Raw genomic sequence first — 19,143 nt, forward strand, 5'->3', positions numbered from 1 at the left:
CATCCCCCCAAGAGCAGAGTACAAATCATCTCTGTCACAGACAGCCCTCAGTAGTAACAGTTTGAATCTGCCCTTTCATCCTACTGCAGGCCAACTCCCAAGTTGATTCTCCTGTTACGGGTGCCCTGACTAGCTGTTTCAGTAAGCAGCTACTCACTGTCCCGAAGTTTTGTCTTGGCACCTCTCCCTGGCAGAGCATCCACCTAAATGAAATGAGGCTAACAAGCCGTTCATTGCTGTATTTTCTGCTTTGTAGCCTCTCTGATCTCACATGGCATAGGCAACTAGTCAGGCAGATAGAAATGCAGCCCTAACACTGTTTTTTCCCCCTTACGTATATCTAGAATTCTACTCAGTTTTCAGGGCTGCAATAGCTACGCCTTTTTGAGTCTTCCGGTATCTGGCACTCATCTGGCAGAGTCATGTAAGCTTCCAGTTGAGCTTTTATAAAATTGAAATAATGTAACAGGGAATGGCACCGTTAGTAGGTTTACTTGTGAGGGGTTGTTTTGTTCAACCCTGCCTAAATAGGCTTGACATTCACCCCAAAAAGAAAAGAGAGAGTTTGAACACTAAGCAGTTCAAGTACAAAAAGTTAGATAAGATTCAAATTACACTCAGGGACAGATTTGCTGCCTTGCTGTCTTGAAGTCCACCCAGGTAGAGAGCTTCCTCCAGTTGCCTTTGTTACACTCCACACCTTGCACAGTAGTTCCATGAGAACAACAGAGCTGATTAAACCTGACTTTCCAAGGCTTCGCTGTGGCATTATCCAGCATATGAATGCAAACTGTAATTGAAAGTACACCTGCAGCTAGGGCTTCGACTCACCAGGTAAGGCTATGCCTCTCCCAGAAAACACAACTTGGTCGGAAACACAAGGTGGAATTTGATGTTTGCTGCAATTCAGATCCTTTTGTGTTCCAAGTTCTCAGCTGCACGTATTATTCACACAGACAGTAATGAATCAAGTCGTCTTTTTTTAGTCCAACTCTCTAGTGTCCTTTATTCAAATGTCAGCATCTTGTATGCAAGGTGTTACAAGCACACAGCACGGAGCTCTCCCAGAAAAACAGGCAGATTGTCTCAGTGACCTTTAGCTGTGTTCTTCCCTGTTCACAAAACATGCATTTTTTCAAGAGTAATTTTGATTTTGGATTTTTAGGCTATCATATGTAGTTGAAAAAAAATCACTATATTCTCTTGAACATTTTGTCCTTCAAAGAAAATATCTGCAGTTTTAATCCTGGCTTATAGTTCTTTTCCTGCAAATTCTAAACTGACTGACTGCACAATGTGTTTTGCCATACTACACTCAAGGTAGTTAAGATGCAGTTGAATGCAAACTGTTGCCTAAACAACAATATCCTTTTGCTCAAGTATTGCATATAATTTCACAAGGACTCTTTGGCATCCTGATCTCCATATGCTGAAGTCTTTTTCACTAGGATATGCAAAACACACGCAATAGGGCAACATCAGTAGAATTCCCAGTAAAAAAGCAGAGCATTTAATTGTCTATCCAGTACCTTTCCTATATAAGCTACTAAGGACTACATATACTTCTGTACAAAATTCAGTATATTTATTCAAATAGCTATTTCTCCAGTAGGAAGCCTACAATACATAAAAATTAGCAACTAGTCCACAAGTGGCCTTGTACCTAACAAAAAAATTGTAGCTATGAATAAAGCTATGCTGTAATCCCAAATGTGCTATTATGGGGGCTCGACAAGGTCTCAGAAACCATTTGTTGAGCCTCAGAGGAGACAAGAGAGAACAGCAGGCTAGCCAGCCAGAACACAAAACCCTCCTGAATGGTTATCAGCCTGCACGTAGCAGTAACACGCAGCATTACTTGCCAAGCTCACGAAGAAAAGACAGGGGACAGCAGGAGGGGAGAAGAGCATGAGAGTTAGATCATCAGCGGGATGAAGCTGAAACAGAAACTTTATTCCCATCCATTCATGCACAATGAGCTTCTCTACTCTAAACTCAAGACTGCTTTACAGTGGAAGGATACCAGAAAGAAAGCCTTTTAATAGCAAAGTTAAGTATTGTGAAGTAATGGAGCTGAGGCAGGAGCATCACTTGAACGAACTTAGACAAATTTTGTCTGTGTTGAACCTTAAAGAGCATTTCCAAGACTTAAATCAACAGAGGGGGGTGAACCGAGTACCATAATCTACATAAAGTCAGAATCCACAGGTCTGCTTATTTTATAATATTACACAAAAAATTGCTGGCTTACTTTGTTAATACTTTAAACAAGCATAAGAGAGATCCAATTAATATTGATTAACCATAATCTCCATAGGTTTACTCAGTTTCAAACCAAGAATTCTGCATGAGATTTGACATCCCTTTAGCATGGGACCTTTTGTCATATCTCAAATGTTTAATATCTGGCACTTCCTCTTCCCCCAACACATGCCTAGAAAGCACATTTTTACATCAAGTCATTTGGGCTTAAGCTCTTCAAGGCAGCAGACTGGCAGAAGACAGGCAGATTATAACTTCTGCACAACACATTATTTACCTCATCCTAGCTGCAAGTATACTTTCAATCTGAATTTGCATTTAGATAGTGGATAATTCCATAATAAAGCAAAGCGCCTTAGTGAAGGGAAAAAAAAAAGATGTTTCATAAATGCCATTAATCACACAACTACTGTGTAAGCTACAAGTGTTGCAGCCAGAACTTGTGCAGCCTGTGTGACTTTAAGACAGCAAGGCTGCAAGTCCATCTTCAATTTTCCAGTATCTCAAAAGCAGCTAGTACCTCAGACACCCTTATACAAGGACTCTGTAGAGCCACAGAATTCTTTAGGTTTTAACAGTTTCCGAAATACAGAGGTTATAAGTATATGTAGCTATAAAATTAATATTCTTTTTTTCCTTACGATGAGGACATTTCTGATATTTCTGCAAAAACATCTGAAAGCTATATTTTCCGCAGAACAATTATCACTTGCAGAGATGACAAACAGTATTGTTCAAAATGAGCAAAGTGTTAAGGAATACATCCAGATATTCACCCACTACAGGTTATTCTTTTAAACTCTACACTGGCCAGCAAAGTTCTTGCAGAAGCGTGAAAGGTGTTAGAGCCTCATCATGCCCACCCTTAAAAGCACAACCACATCCCCCTTTTTTAACAAAAAAAGCGCCAACCTTTATCAGATATGAGGAAATGCTTCCTCAATGTCTGCTTTCAACCTGTTCACTAAAGAACTGCTACTGCAAATCATCTGTACTGTGCGCACTTACCACTGACTCACTTTTCTACCTGAACTGTTATTCTTCAAGTACTTTTCTTCAAATGCACAAAATCAGATTAATCCAGGATGTCATCCAAAGAGATCCAGACAATCTGGAGAGGTGGGTCTGTGAGAATCTCATGAGGTTCCACAAGGCAAAGTGCAAGGTCCTGCACCTGGGTTGGGGCAACCCCCAATACCAACACAGGATGGGGGATGAAGGGATTGAGAGCAGCCCTGCAGAGAAGGACTTGGAGGTATTGGTGAACAAAAAGCTGGACACGAGCCAACAACGTGCGCTCGCAGCCCAGAAAGCCAACCGTATCCTGGGCTGCATCAAAAGGAGCGTGGCCAGCAGGTGGAGGGAGGTGATTCCACCCCCCTACTCTGCTCTGGTGAGACCCCACCTGGGGTGCTGTGTCCAGCTCTGGAGCCCTCAGCACAGGAAGGCCATGGACCTGTTGGAGTGGGTCCAGAGGAGGGCCACAAAAATGTAAGAGAGGTGCTCCAGCCCTCGGATCAAGGCCATTCCAGGTCAGGTTGGACAGGGCTCTGAGCAACCTGATCTAGTTGACGATGTCCCTGCTCACTGCAGCAGGGTTGGACTAGATGACCTCCCAAGGTCCCTTCGATCTCAAACCACCCTATGATTCTATGATCCTTTAATGCTACCGTTTTATTCATGCTCTCAGATGTAAGGTGCTCCTTCCAGGCCAGGTCTAGGGTTTTTCCTTAATTTCTATCAGCATTCTCAAAACTAAATAATGGAAACAAGAGCTGCAAGATCTGTCGTCCTGGTCCAGGAGACCTCCTGGACCCAGGCTCCTGACTCACCTCTCCCCTCCCTACTCATTCCCTGAGACAGAAACCCAGTGCCACTCTACACTGATCACTGATTTCAGCCCCAGGAAAGTTTCCAACTCCATTGTTTTTCTCCCTGTCTCCAGACTGTTAACACAAAGAATCCATAGCCATAGTCTGCACCTAGTCTAGCTGTACAAAGGGGTGCTTTCCCATTTCGATATTATGCCCAAGCTCTGAGCTGCTGAATGCTGCAGGATCTCCCAGCTACCTCCACCCCTTCCCTCATCTTCCCCTGAAGAACAGTTTAGCTCCAGGTTAATCTCCTCTTCCTTAATGCAGAGCCCACAGCATTCACCACTTCTTTCAGTGCACTCAGCAACTGCACATATTCCCCACCACCATACCAGCAGCAAGTTGTTTCTAGCACGCCACTAGACATCTTGGTATCCATGGATTGCTCATGGCTGTCTTTCACCTCCACCACTTACTTCTAGTGCACAACATCATCCCCAAGCCCACTCTTCCAGGCACTGCTGATGACTGCACGCAGCTCTCGTGGGAGGGCAAGGAAATCGAGCAGTCTCTTCTGCCCTGAAGTTCCCTCTGAATTTTTCAGAAGTTAGTGAACATAAACAGGATACAAAACCCCTCTGCTCTTCCTAGAAAGGCTGGACTAGAATGATCCCCGAGGTCACTTCCAACCTGTGATTCTGTGACTGAAAAATACAACACAATATTTCCTAGCATATTGCAACAGTCCATCAAAGAAACTATTACTTGCTGAAAAGCATGTAAGACCCCATTTTTAGCAAATACAAGAGGGGACAATTAAATTAAAACAAACAAGTACCAATTCCCCCCAATAGTTTGCTTTCAGTCTTGATATTCTGCAGTCATTCGTGTTTATCAGACATTTCCATTTTATTCTTTTCATATTCAGTTACACATTAACTTAATGTGTGCAAAAGCTAGGACGGCATTGGACTTGACACTAGAAATAGGGAATTTTCTTATGTACGTAGGAGTCTAGAGAGAAAAGGACTATTTGGGAAACTTCAATTGTCCACCTGTAACCAATGCCACTTTTGTTGTGAAAATGCTAACCATTTTTTACACACTCTAAACAGAGCACACTACCAGCACACACTCCCTCCATTCACCCTCAATCAGCATATGCTATGAGCACCACCGTGACAAATAACTACCATACTTCTGCTCTTCTAAGGCAGCCACGAAAGGAAGCTAGAGAAGTCCACCTATCACTCATATTACAGACTCTTGTAGGAAAATTCAGGTTAACATCACACTTTGAAATTAAAGGATTATCCTCTGGAACTAAGAACCAGAGCCAAGATTGAAAGACAGGCTGTATGGCAAAAATATACACAAGGCGAATATTTTAGTCTAAGATGAAAAAACAGCACACCAGGCAAGTGGTAAAGACTGACAGCAGCACTCATTTTGCCAGCAGAGAACAAGGGATATCATGTGAAGGGCATGAGGTGTCTCCTTTTGGGGCTGGAACTCAGCACTCCAGTATCTGTGCTAAGAAAAAAAAAATTATACTGGTTGCCAATTGTTAGGACCAGTACTCAGGATCCTCCTCTCCAGTTCTCACTAAACTAATTTTACATTTAAATCCAAATAAAAAATGATTAAAGGAGACTGTACCCTTCCAGAACTGGAGCTGCACCTAACACTATTAACCACAGTGGAGGCGAGAAGACATAGTCCATGCCAGCAGCCTGTGCACTGCCTCACACACTCGGCTCATCTAACAACAGCAGCCCGGTCTCCATCCCATGTAATCACAACTCCAAAGTGATACGGGTTCAGAGCAGAAAGAATCCGCTTCCCAAGAAAGCCATTAGGGGAGGAAGGAAGGAAAACAACAGCAGTTTTTTTATTTAGAAGATGGTGCTATCCAAACATTCGTAATTGACATTCTGCTTCTCATTGTCCTGATACTTGTCTATGGAAAATTATTTTGGTGGAAGACGGAAGCATCTCAGTATTAACTGGGTATTCAGAATGAACTGCTTCTATCCCTGTTTCCGGCACACCAATGAATAGCTTACAAGAGTAAATTCAATAAAAAGCCAGATTTTTAGTACCATTTTGATTCAGTGGCACAAAAATCACCTTTTGATGCCAAAATGGACACATCTGGACCATAACTTGGAGGTCTCATGAAATGCTCATCACCACTTTCGCTGTCGTTGCATACTGTTGGAGTACGGCCTTGCCATACACAAATCCAAGCCACTGTTCCTTTGTTATGATTCCTCCGTAGTTTCCAAACTTCAGCATAACCAAAAGAATCTATTCTTAAGAAACAACAGATCTTGCACAGTTTCTGCTACAGCAGTCTGCAAGTTACAGCTCTTCAGATTCCAAAGATAATAAAGGACATGTACATTGTTTTGTAGAGGGGTTTTTTATGGTGGTTTTTTCTTTTTTTAGAAGAAACTTCTAGAAGACTTTAAAACAGAAGAATGAAAGAACACCCAAGAGCTGAAGTGAACATACTACCTCACCATCATTTGACTAAGAGCAGCACTGATAACATGCACCTTCTCTATAATCAGCACCCTCAAAAACCACCCCCTGTTCCCTTGTGAGAAAACAAGCACAGCAGTACATGTTTACATATACTTACATTACTTACATATATAATTCTACTTCATAAATCCAGAATAAAAGCAGATCCACATGTTTGGTGTTTTGCAAGACTATTCTCACACCCTCCTCTCTGTACTTGTCAAAGGCTCCAGGTCAGAATGAAACACTAACTCACAGTTTTGCCAGCTCCATCTTTGCTGTTGGCTATGAAATCTGCAACATGATAACAGAAGGTGACACCAAATAAAGTCCAGTGGCCACAGAAGGACTCACTCAACGGCATGACCTTAAAAACCTATAAGGCTTAGAGCCACCTAACCCTGTGAGAAGGGAAGGAAGCAGATGGGAAGACAGTTATGAGTGGTTTACGAAAAAAATTAAGGAGCACAAGACTCCATGCAATACATCATTCATACCTCATTATGTAGATACAGTTTAATTAGGAACTTTCTAACTACTATGGTAATGGATCCAAAAGAGACTCAGGGCATATATTTTAAGAAGATATTACCACATATTACATACATAAATAACATCTGTGGCATTTAGAAATTCCACGCTATTGTTGACAGGAGTCACAAGCCAAATGCTTTCGTGCAGACTCTGCAGCTCTCGCCGCCTGCCTGTAATCCGCACCAACTGCTTCAGTTCAAGAGAGTTAAAATCAACACACATGAACATTCAGCCAAACCCTACCTCATGTCTATTACCCTGAGAAAAGACAAGAGTTGTTCAGAATTTTATAGTGAAAACTAACAGCATAAACTTCACAATACAACTCCTGCAAAGGCTTGATGCAGAACTAATCAAGACGCTCCAGGTCCAGATTTGTTGTTTCACTTCTTGCCAAGTAAAATTTCTCACTGGACTAACTACCTCTGCTTGTGGCCCCCCCAAACTCAATGTACCTCTCACTAAATATCAGTTTGATATAAACATTGACAAAATAAGTCATCTATGATCTGAACTAATTCAGTCAATACATACCCATAAACATAGACAAACTGGAACTAATCTGGTATCAACCTTATGACGGGCCAAGTGTTAAAAACAACAACCAACCACCCCAAATTGCTAAAGTAAACACAGGTGGGCCCTTCTGCACACACTGCAGAGCTTGGCCTGATCTCTAACAGAGCATCTTAGCTTCCAGAGCACAAGGGCATTCAACTTGTTACAACAGTTACTCAGAAGCAACCGTTTAAGATAACATCAGGGAACAGACACTAAACCCTTGACTTAGTGTTTGCCTTTAGCAGCTTATACAGTTTTTCTACATTGCATTAAAATATTTCCTTATTGTTCACCAAAAAAATACTCTGAAACAAGAGTGACCCAAACCATTCATTATTTTCTCTACCGTAAACACCTTGCCTTCTCTTTTTCACCAAGGGAAATACTCCCAATCTCTCAGTTTCTCTTTAGACAAAAGTTTGAGAGAGAATCATCATTCCTGCAAAATCCTTTTACCAGTAAGTAGAGAGCATGACATACCATATTAGAGATAGAGCGAGCCAGTAGTTTACTGGAGATACACTAGTTTTCCACCATTCTGTTTCCTGTATGACTCATACAGACCCTCAAGGAAAAAAGGTGGATATATATTTGATTGTTTGAAGGGTGCAAGGAAAAGTCTGGTGCATAAACGTCTTTCCATTGTTTCACTTACAGCATATCAGTACGTCCAAAGGTAAGAATCTGTCCCTCCATCTACAGCAATACTTCCAGCACAAAACTGTAATAGCTGAATTAAAAAAAAACCTCCAGTGGCACTTGTGTTTGGGACCTACATTACCTCTTGCAGTTTCTGAGAGTGACTAGAAGAGCACTAGCCTGCTTACTATTGGTTCCCTACCAACAGAGTCTTACCATGTTAAGTGTCTTTCTGAGAGATTAAGAAAAGCTTCCAATGAAGCACCAGAGGATGTTACTATAGTTTGAGATCTTCAATTATATTTTTTTCTGTTGTCATTAAAAACTTAGGTACTGCCTGGCAGTGACATTCAATAGTTTCTTATTCTCATCCAAACCGCATCTGATTAACAGGGAAAAAAGTATTTCAAAACACTCCAAACTGCCACTTTAGTGGCAAGGCAGCCTTGCTCCACGAAATAGGCTTCTCCCTCATATTTCTGACTGTAGCTGTATCATAAGAACAGAAGGGAGAGGACCGAGAACAAAAAAAAGCAGCACAAAAATCAATCCACTGAAACTGGGTACCACTTAGGCATTGGCACACGACAGGCACATGCTGCCAGCACAGAAAGCCCAGCCTGGCAGCTCCTGCAGCCAGGCTCGCACAAGCAGCCCCTAGTGTCCTGCCACCTCAGTCTGCCTGTACCTAGCACACTGTTCCTAGTCAGCTATGAAGGAGTCTGGTCATTTAAAAAATAAAAATTTTTTAAAAAATCAAATCTGTATGATAGTCCAAAAAACCAAAAACTGCTGGCATAGTTTTCAAGTCTGGCATGAGCCAAATGGGTAGGTTTAATACCTGGGTTGAGCAATGTTCCTGAGGGAGCACCCAAATGGCACGCAAAGCAGCTTTTCTGCAGGAAATAACTGACCTTTTCTGGACAAAAAAAAAAGAAACTATCCTAACACCACTAGAGATGAGCAACAGCTTCTTTATCTTAAGAATGATGTTCAGCATGCCGTGCCTGCACTCCCTTCCCAGTGTCTGCCTCTAGAGTCAATTGCCTTCTTGTACACCTTTCTGCTATAAAATAAACCCCATCAATTCACATAGATTTCATTCTAAGCAGATTTTGAAGTCCACTACATGTATTGCACTGATGAAAAGAGATAGGGCCATTCAACAAGAAGCCAGGAAGATTCATTTCAACCACAGAGACTGCAAACTTTAAAGTAAGAGGGATTAAAATAAAAAACTGGAGAACAGAACATAATTTTGCTGCAGGCAATGCACCAGACCAAGCTCAGCTGCGATGCTTGACATTATTATTCAGCTGATTTGATATTCAGCTGGGTCAAGCTTGGCAGCGAATATGTAAGAAAGCCTCTGCAGAGCTATACCTGGTGATCCTCCAAGACAGACCAGTCAAGACCCCAACCCTCACCTTGTGGCAAAGGGCACCGCAGGGCTGGACTAGCTTTTTTGTTGGAGCAGGGCACGATATCCAGGTTACACCCTCAGTGGGTCACTGAAGCACACACTACAGAACACCTCTTTCACTCCTTAGGATTCTGACTCCATCAAGGTTCCTGTAACACTGTCCTCCAAAAGATTCCCTTGTAGTTTTAAAGACATACAATTAACTTCTACAATTAGGACACGCAGCTGGTATCTAGTTTTGAATTGCCATAGTGCACCTAAGAGGCAGCTGTAAAAGCAATTAATAAAAAGAGAGGTGAAGATGCAGACATACTAAAGACACTAGCTCCTACTACTCTTAAACTGGATTTTTATCACCAAGGGCTTTAGAACATACATTTGTACAAGCGGAATTATTGAAGTTTAGCTCTTTTCTGTGTTTCTTCTATTCATTAAACATCCGTATGTAGAAAATTATGTCATTTAAAAAAAGCTGCTCCAATATTTTTAACAAAACATTTGCAATCCTGCAGCCCATTCTTTAAAGCAGCCTAAAAATCATGATGTATATTAATAGATTTAGAAGATTTGTGCTATTTAAAATAAGAATTAGAATCACGTCACAAAGTTGGCTTTAAACCTGTAAGTTTAAGGGAAAATTTATGAAAATTAACTAAAAGATTGCAAACAACTTCATATGTAAAGAAAGTTTGAGCTGTATAAATACTACAAACAACTCAAAAAGCAGGTTATTCATCCATCAGTATGTACCATTTGGGGAACAGTGAAACAATGAAATAATTCTTTTTCCAGTATTTGCATATAACAATACACAAACATTTAACTGTTTCATACAATCTCCACTGCAAGGTATAACGTCCATCCATATACTACCGTAGCTTAAGGAAAATAAAATGTTATTAGACATTTGCTTTTGCAGTTTAATTGATTCCTTTGGATAAAGGGATGCAAATTGAACCTTTATCTTCCATCCTAATTCAACCCATATAATTTAAGATCACATATATACAAGTATACTACAAGCCACAAAGGCATCTATGAATGTTGCTATTTTAAGTATTTTAGTGATTGTCCAAGGGCAATTACACAGCACATTTAAAAGAGAAAGTTTTCAGAAATCTGGAAGGGAAATGGGAAGTACTAGGGACAGGGAAGGGAAAGGAGACACTTAGAGAACAATAAGGAAAACAAAAAAGGAGGCAATATACATTGTTCACCCCTTTTCTTTCTTTTGCAAGCTCCAATCATACACAATACCTTGATTTCCCCCCTCACCAAGAAAAGAGAGGCTTTAAAGCCATACACACTCAAGAACAGAGAGGAAGCTCCACTTTAAAGCCACCTTTGAGTAACTACCCATTTTTAAAGCACACGGTTCTGTCTTTCTGAAATTTCTCAAAATGACACTACCACCAGCAGCTCTGAACACATTCTCCCAAATACCACCAGACTGATGATTTCACCAAAAATATCTTTGAATATATGCTTCACCAGTATCACATGCTAAATTCCCTACACGCTGCTGCAGTCCAACATGCTGAACAGCTGCGAAAAGCCTAACATGAACATTACAAATGTAGTCTGTATCAATCTATTTTTCACATAACAGGTCTCCTTATCAGCACTGAAACCAGGGCTGGCTGTACTAGCAGAGTTAATACCTGCATGTAAGGAGACTGGGGCAATAGCTTATCACACGCAAGTTTATTCCCCTTTCCCTCCCACAAAAAAAAAAATTCAGGTAAGATAAAAATTTCTGCTATGAACAATTTGAAGGATGCAAACATAAAATTTCAGAAAAGTAGTTAGCTGACTCATACCAGCAAGCAAAATTCACAGTGAAGTCACTGTCCTACGATTAATATCAGCATGTTTAAGACACAGACACAATAAGGTGCGACCAGTCCCATCACAACCGTTCTGTAGGTAATGGCTAAAGCATTACCAGAATTAAAGCTTACATAAACAGAACCAGATCATGTCTCAGCTATAACTGACCACAGCCTGCTTTAAAAGTTTTTTTTCATTTATCAAATGCATAAATAACACCCAGACTTATGAAAAACGTGTTATTTGAATGACAACACACAGAGCACCACTGTGAGGAGACTGGAGAGAAAGAATGGATATCATTTAAAATTTAGGACCTGTTACAAGAACAGCCCAAGCCTCTCCTGCTTCTCCTGCTCCCTATTTCCTTTTGTTCTGCTGTTCGGCAAGTGATGCCATGTCATGGACGAGGGAAACCTAAAAGACAGTTTGCTAGATCTTTCTTTAAAACGTCTGTGCAAAGAAATTAATTTACTCAGGTCTGTACCAAAAGCGGGTCGCGCACGAAGCTTTATAAGGCATTCTAAAGCCCCGAAAGGACGAGCAGACTTTGGTTGCTGAGGCACCCGGCGAGAATGCCCAAAATGGTGACTACAAGTGATAAATTAGACAAAAAAAAGCATTATTAAAAAAAAAAATCAAACCCTGCCCTACGAAGGCGATGGTGAGGCAGAACGCTGTAAGTGGCTACTCATTTATTCACACGGAGAATCCAGGAGCGCTTCCCCCAGCACGCTGCTTCTCCCCCGAAGCCCGCACCGCACCGCGGCGGGCGGCGGCGCCGGGGGCTCCCGGGGACCCGCGGGGAGCCGGGCCCGCTGCGGGCGGCACACGCGGGGTTCCACGGGCGGCGGGGCAGGGGGAGGGGGTGATGCAGGGCTGGAGAAAGGGCGGCCTCACCCGGGGGGACCGGGGGGGTGTCCGGGGTAGTCCCGCTCCTCACTCACCCGTCCTTCCGCTTGGCTTTGTAGACGTGCCCGTAGGTGCCCCTGCCCACCTTGCAGCCCTCGTACTCGAAGAGGTCCTCCACCCGTTCGCGCTCCCCGGTCAGCTTCACCTTGAAGTCATAGTCCATCTTCAGCGCCCGCCGAGCCGCCACCGACAGCCGCGCACCCCTCCCCGCCGCGACCGGGCGGCGGCACCAGCACGAGCAGCAGGAGGAGGAGGAGGAGGGCCCCGGGCCACCCCGCGGACCATGCAGGGGCGGGCGGCGGCGGCGGGGCTGCTCCCTCCCCTCGCCTCCCCTGCCCCGTCCCCCGGCCGCTCCCGCCCCTCCCCTCCCTCCCCGCCCCGCCGGATAGCGGCACAACAGCCGGTCTCCCGGGCGGAATACGGCGACCGCGCCTGACCGCACTGCCGCAAAAAGAAACGTCGCAAACGACGGGCGCCACCCCGGCCCCGGGCGCGGCGCGGCGGACAGCGCACCACGTGGGGGGGCGGCGGGCCGCCACCGCGGCCGGAGCCCCGCCCCTGCCCGTCCCGGCATGCCCCGCGGCGCCGCCGCAGGATGGGAGGTGTAGTACCGGCCATGCGCGGGGCATGCCGGTAGTTGTAGTCTCTCCCGCGCGGGGCGCGCCGGGAGCTGTAGTCCCCGGGTGGGGCGGGCAGCAGGGCTTGGCTGCACCAGTCGAGGCCCGGTTGTGGGGGGGTTATCCTTTCCTCACCGGGCTGCCGGCCCCGGTCACGGCGAGCAGCGGCGGCGGCCGTTGGTCATGGTACACGTTAGGGTAGCTTGCATGGCTGGTCCTTTCCCCGCTCCATTGCCAGACCGCCTGTTAACACCGCTGTGTTCAACCGAGCAGAGTCTGGTTGGAGGCCCCCGTCACTAGCGGTGTTCCCCAGGGGTCTGTGCTGGTCCAGTCCTGTTCAACAGATTCATCAATGACCTGGATGATGGGACAGAGTGTAACCTCAGCAAGTTCGCTGATGATTCCAAGCTGGCAGGAGTGGCTGATACACCAGAAGGCTGTGCTGCCATGCAACAAGACCTGGACGGGCTGGAGAGCTGGGCCGAGGGGAACCTCATGAAATTCAGCAAGAGCAAGTGCAAGGTCCTGCCCCTGGGGAGGAACAACCCCAGGCACCAGTACAGGCTGGGGGCTGACCTGATGGAAAGCTGTTCTGCTGAGAAGGACCTGGGAGAGCTGGTGGGCAACAAGCTAACCCTGAGCCAGCAATGTGCCCTTGTGGCCAAGAAGGCCAAGGGTATCCTGGGCTGCATTAAAAGGAGTGTGGCCAGCAGGTGGAGGGATATTATCCTTCCCCTCTACTCTGCCCTAGTGAGGCCACATTTGGAGTACTGTGTCCAGTTTTGGGCTCCTCAGTTTAAGAAGGACACGGGACTGCTGGAGAGAGTCCAGCGGAGAGCTACCAAGACGATCAGGGGACTGGAGCATCTCCCTTATGAGGAAAGGCCTTATGAGGAGAGACCTTTGTTCAGCCTGGAGAAGAGTGAGGGAGGAATCTTATCAATACCTATAAATATCTGAAGGGTGGGTGTTCAAGAGGATGGGGCTGGACTCTTTTCAGTGGTGCCCAATGACAGGACAAGGGGCAATCGGCACAAGTTGGAACACAGGAAGTTCCACCTGAATATGAGGAAAAACTTCTTTCCTGTGAGGGTGACAGAGCAGTGGAACAGGCTGCCCAGGGAGGCTGTGGAGTCTCCTTCCCTGGAGACATTCAAACCCGCCCGGACGGGGCCCTGTGCCCCCTGCTCCAGGTGTGCCTGCTCAAGCAGGGGGTTGGACACGATCTCCAGAGGTCCCTTCCAACCCCTACCATTCTGTGATTCTGTGATTCTGTGAATTCCATACTTTGACAAATAGACGTGGAAAAGTCAAAACTGCAATAGAAACAACTTCTTTTTCTGATCTTGGTCCTTTTGTGTGAGTGTTCAGAAGTCTGCCCTTCTGCAAATGTTTCTTTCATTAGTTTTTTATAATGTTTGGATTATATTCCTTCCAGGTCGAGCATAACTGTAAATTTGCTGCTTCTTCACTCTGTTTTCACTTCAGATACTTGTATTGTGGGCAACGTTCAGTTCTACCAGTTTGGATGGCTGGTCCCCAAGCCATAAGAGATTTGAAAGAGAAGGCACATCTTGATCTTCTTAAAGATAAGAAATTAATATTGACATCTCAAGGTCAACTTTTAATTGTGTTTCATGGAAAGTGTCATACTTTTTGTGCTTTATTTTAAAAAATTGTCACAGTCTAATATTATTTCAAGAAAAACACTTTAATTTTGGGGTCCATTCTTAAAAAAGAAGGACACAACCAGGCCGTTATCTGCTATTCTTGACTCTCAGGTGCCCACAGTGGCCCTCTTAATTGACAGACCTTCTTATACCTTACTGCTTGTTTTGTGTTCTCTCCTTTTGTGCTGTCTCAGAAATCAATTTGAAAATATACGCTAAGCGTGTCCTGCTGAATTTGACTTTTTGGAGCTTTGCTCTTTCTCTTTTTTTTCTCTAGCATTCATGGATCACTTCACAATCCCCTTCTGTTCCTAGTTTGTGTTGTTTCTAATGTTTCCTGGATGCACATACTTTTGACATTTTTTGTTTTAAATCACCACACCTGTAAAGAAAATCCAAGCTCTCCATAAGAAGGCAGCTGTTAACGTGTTAGCGCCGATAATGTGCAGAGGGCTGGAGACAGTTACCAAAGTGAGCTGTGTCCCAAGAGGAAAATAGTCAAGGAATGTTCACATCATTAAATGTCTCTGAATGCAGGGAATTGTATTTCAGGTGAAAGCCCTGGATTGTCTGGGAACTGGCTAAGTTGTGGTAAGAAGCAGATGCTGCCTGTTGAGGTATGGCACCAGATAAAGCGGGTTCTGTACCTGAGCCGCAGCAGCAGTACTGAAAGCAAAGTTGGTTTTGTTGCGTGCATGTTCGCATGCTAATGGCCACAGCGTCAGTGCTAGAATCAGAGTTTATGAAGCAAAGCTTATAGCGGAGGCTATAATATTCCTCCACATTGAGGAATGTACAAGAAGCTACTTGCTCTGTGTTTTGCAGTCTTTGTGAACAGAGGAAAGAAATACAGAAAAGTGTATCTCCAACGGTTTGGCTTTCTCATCTTTGCAGTTTGTAAGTGGACTACCTGCAGCACTGAGCCACGCCCCCATGCCAGTAGGGTATCTGCTTGCACCATTTACTAATTTGCCAAATCTGAACATATTTTTGTTTTTCAGGTAATTTTTCATCCAAGAGTAGCTACCTGCAAAAAGTTTTCCATATCCCCAAAGGGACATTCTTTAGCAGCATGACTAAGGTGTTCCTAGCTCGGTAGTGAGTGAAAAAGGGCCAGTCCCGCTAAGTGCTGCACATCTTCCACTTTTGCTTAGACCAGGGAAAGCTGAAGGCAAGAGAATAACATGGAGTTTGTTTCTTTTCTGTGTATAAAGAAAAATAAACTATCATACTTGCACAGTTTGAGTATTTTCCAGGCACCTTGCAGTTAATGTGCAGATGAGTTATCTGAGTACTGGCAGCATTTAAGAATGCACTTTACTTAAAGCAGGTGAGTAAAGGGCTGGTTCTACAAATAGTTTTGCATGTAAAGCAATGTACTTGGGGTTTTTAATTTTTATTTTGCACTTAACTGTACTATAAAGTTGATCAATTACTACAGAGTTGATCAGACTAGTGGTGCACTTGATCTCACAAGGTGCTCTAGATTCTAGCAAGTTTTAACAAACATCGATCAGTTCTTTGGATCCAGGTCCTGTACCGGACAGCAGTGCTTGCGCTGAGTGAAACATCTGGCTGCCAGACTCAGGACCACCTACAGTAACTATCAGTCTGACTGTTTTATGCTCCCGAAGAAGCCAGGGAAACAGTTCTAAAGCATCTCAACAGACCTTGAAAATTCAGCCTATGAACTCCTGGTTACTTGTGCTATTGAAGAGAGTCCTACCTGAGGGGACATAAAACCTGATACTGAATATTATTTTATCATTTTATACTGTTTCAGTAAACAGAACCACAGAAATATTCAGGTTGGAAGGGACCTCTGGAGGTTATCTAGTTTAATATCCTGCTCAAAGCAGGGCTACTATTAAATTCAAGTTCCTTGAGGCATTGTCCGCTTGGGTCTTGAAAACCTCTATGGAGGGAGATTCCACAGCCTCTCTCATCCTGACTGTCCTCAGGGTGAAAATTTTTGTCCTTCTATCTACTCTGAACCTCCCTTTTTTCAAATTTGTGATCACTGCCTCTCCTCCCACTGTGCACTTCAGTAGCAATCCTGGCTCTGTCTTCCCAATAACCTCCCTGTCAGCACTGGCAGGCTGCCCCTTCTCCCAGCTAAAGGAGCCCTGGTGCCCACAGCCTCTCTTGCACAGCAAGTGCTCCAGCCCACGATAGACTTGGTGCTCTCGCCTGAGCTCACTGCAGTTTATCAATAAGTTTCCACATCAATATTGTTCTACTGGAGACCCCCAAACTGGGCATTGTATTCCACATGCAGGCAAACAACAGCCACGTAAAGGGAAATAATCACTTCCCAATCACTTCCCAACAATCCATTGTCGGTGTTCCTCTTGACACAGCCCAGGATGCCGTTAGCCTTCACGGCTATCAGGCTGCGTTCCTGGCTCCTGTTCAGCCCCTACCCGCCAGGACACCACACCCTCTCCAGTGAGACAGTCAGTAAGCCCCTGCACCGTGGTGTCCCACAGGGCTGGGCACTACTAGATGAGGGACTTCGCGTTTGTCCTCACTGAACTTTGTGAAGCTTCTGACAGCCCATTCCTCCAGTCTGCCCAGATTCCTCTCGAGCACATCAACTTAATGTCACCATTTTGGTGTCACCGGTGCGTACTACGATCTAGCTTAAAAAAACTGATTACGAGGTTCTGCCTTACTTATGTAATATCAAGTAATAGAATAGAATAAAGCTACTTTCTAAAGAACTTAAATGACTGAACGGTCAAATTAAAACCAGGGTTACAGTTTTTAGTTTTTCTGTTATTACAAAACTTAGCAATTCCCTGAGGTTTGCTGCCCTCCATAGGCTATTTTTATTATAGTTCCAAAGAAAGACAGTCTTACTGTGGCAAGCATTGCTAGAGTGCAATAATAATATTCCAGGAAAGACACACTATTTTTATTTTGTACTAACGACACAGCATAAAATAAAGACTGTTCTTAGCCTACTGTTGTGAAACATCAGTGTGAACAGGACATGAACACAAAATTCTGCGTTGGAGGACAGGTCAGTGGAAAATAAACTGATTCAGCATAAGCTTTACATAAGGATATACGGGTTCATTTATCTATCTAAAACATATTACCACTTTCTTCTGGGTGAGCACTCCACATGTGGGCTTGACACCAGAGAAGTTGTTATGTTTGACTGTGGAATAACGATTACTAAAAGCAGACTGTGAGAGGAAAAGATTTCAAAAATAAGACAAAAAATGATTGTGAGAAGACACTGACTTTCCAAGGGATCCAAACACTACTTTATATACTGTGACTTCTATTAAGAAAGTAAAATTCACCTTCAGGAAGGACATATTTTAATTGCTCCTGGCAAAGAAAATCATAATACTAATTATTCATACTGTGGTAAGGAACATGAATAACAATGGAGGTTCAATTTTTTGAATACAGGGAGCAGGAAGGAGCAAGCCCCAGCATGGTCTCAGTGCCAGCAGTGCACCCTCACTGCTAATTTGTCTTGTGGAGACCACATACTGGCACAAAAAGAGCATAAACTGACAAAAAAACCTAAGTGTAACGCTTGTGTAAACTCTTTTTCTCAGCCAGAATAAAGAAATCCTGAGGTGCGTAGCTGACGTGGGGGGTGGGGGCATCTTCCCAGACACCAGCCTGAGCCTTTCCCATCACCTCACACAGTAGTGAGGCTTTGGCTTTGCTTTGACACCAGTCACACAAAAAATATCCAAACGTTCTTTATTCCTGCAAGCGAGTTTGAACAGACGCATGAGCAGTTTGGATATTCTAGGGATGAGGTGCTTTTACGTAGTTAAAGCATCCTTCTCCCTAAATCCTCACTTGGCTGATTGAAATGGTTTATGTAAGTGGAACATGCTCCCATCACAGCCTGCCAGCTTCCACCGTGTTGATACAATCTGCAGGAGCAACTTCGGGTAGAAAGCGTGCATGCTACCAGCATGCCGGCAATTAGCATTCGTGAAATTTGTAAAAGGGTTCAAATCTTGTGTGAGGAACTTCTAAGGCTCTGAGGCTCTGCAGATTGAAATGACTAAAATCAGAGTTTGAAACACAACAGTTTCTGTGACAGCGCTGAGCAAGTCATGGTTTGTTTTGGAAAATGGAGGTGATGGAGGGAGAGTCCTGCGGGAGTAAAGGAAAATGGGAAGGGAGGACGGAGAGGCCGGGGGACATGGGAAGAAGTGCCCCATTTTAAAACGCAGGCCTAAGGCGACAGCGGGGGGAGGGGAAATGATTATAGTCTTATTCCTAACGTAATTTATAAAGTACCAAACGAATCGCTGAAGCTTACGCTGACTTGGCAAACCATCCCCCACCCCGCCTTCCCGCCACGGCCACCA

The 19,143-nt window shown here is 44.1% G+C and overlaps 1 protein-coding gene across 6 annotated transcripts in view; it reads right to left on the reverse strand.

Moving 5' to 3' along the window:
- Positions 1 to 12,842, reverse strand: part of CDK8 (cyclin dependent kinase 8) — an 85,945-nt gene extending 73,103 nt beyond the window's left edge. For 2 of the 6 annotated variants that reach the window (XM_064441115.1, XM_064441114.1), the window contains exon 1: positions 12,540 to 12,841. In XM_064441115.1, coding sequence (XP_064297185.1) covers positions 12,540 to 12,667 — 128 coding nt within the window. In that variant the 5' untranslated portion in view covers positions 12,668 to 12,841. Of the gene's footprint in view, positions 1 to 12,539 lie in introns of all 6 variants that reach the window. The other 4 variants (XM_064441117.1, XM_064441118.1, XM_064441119.1 and 1 more) reach the window with 4 other exon arrangements.
- Positions 12,843 to 19,143: the final 6,301 nt, after the last annotated feature.

This window comes from Phalacrocorax carbo, chromosome 1 (assembly GCF_963921805.1).
Source record: "Phalacrocorax carbo chromosome 1, bPhaCar2.1, whole genome shotgun sequence".
Lineage (NCBI taxonomy): Eukaryota > Metazoa > Chordata > Aves > Suliformes > Phalacrocoracidae > Phalacrocorax > Phalacrocorax carbo.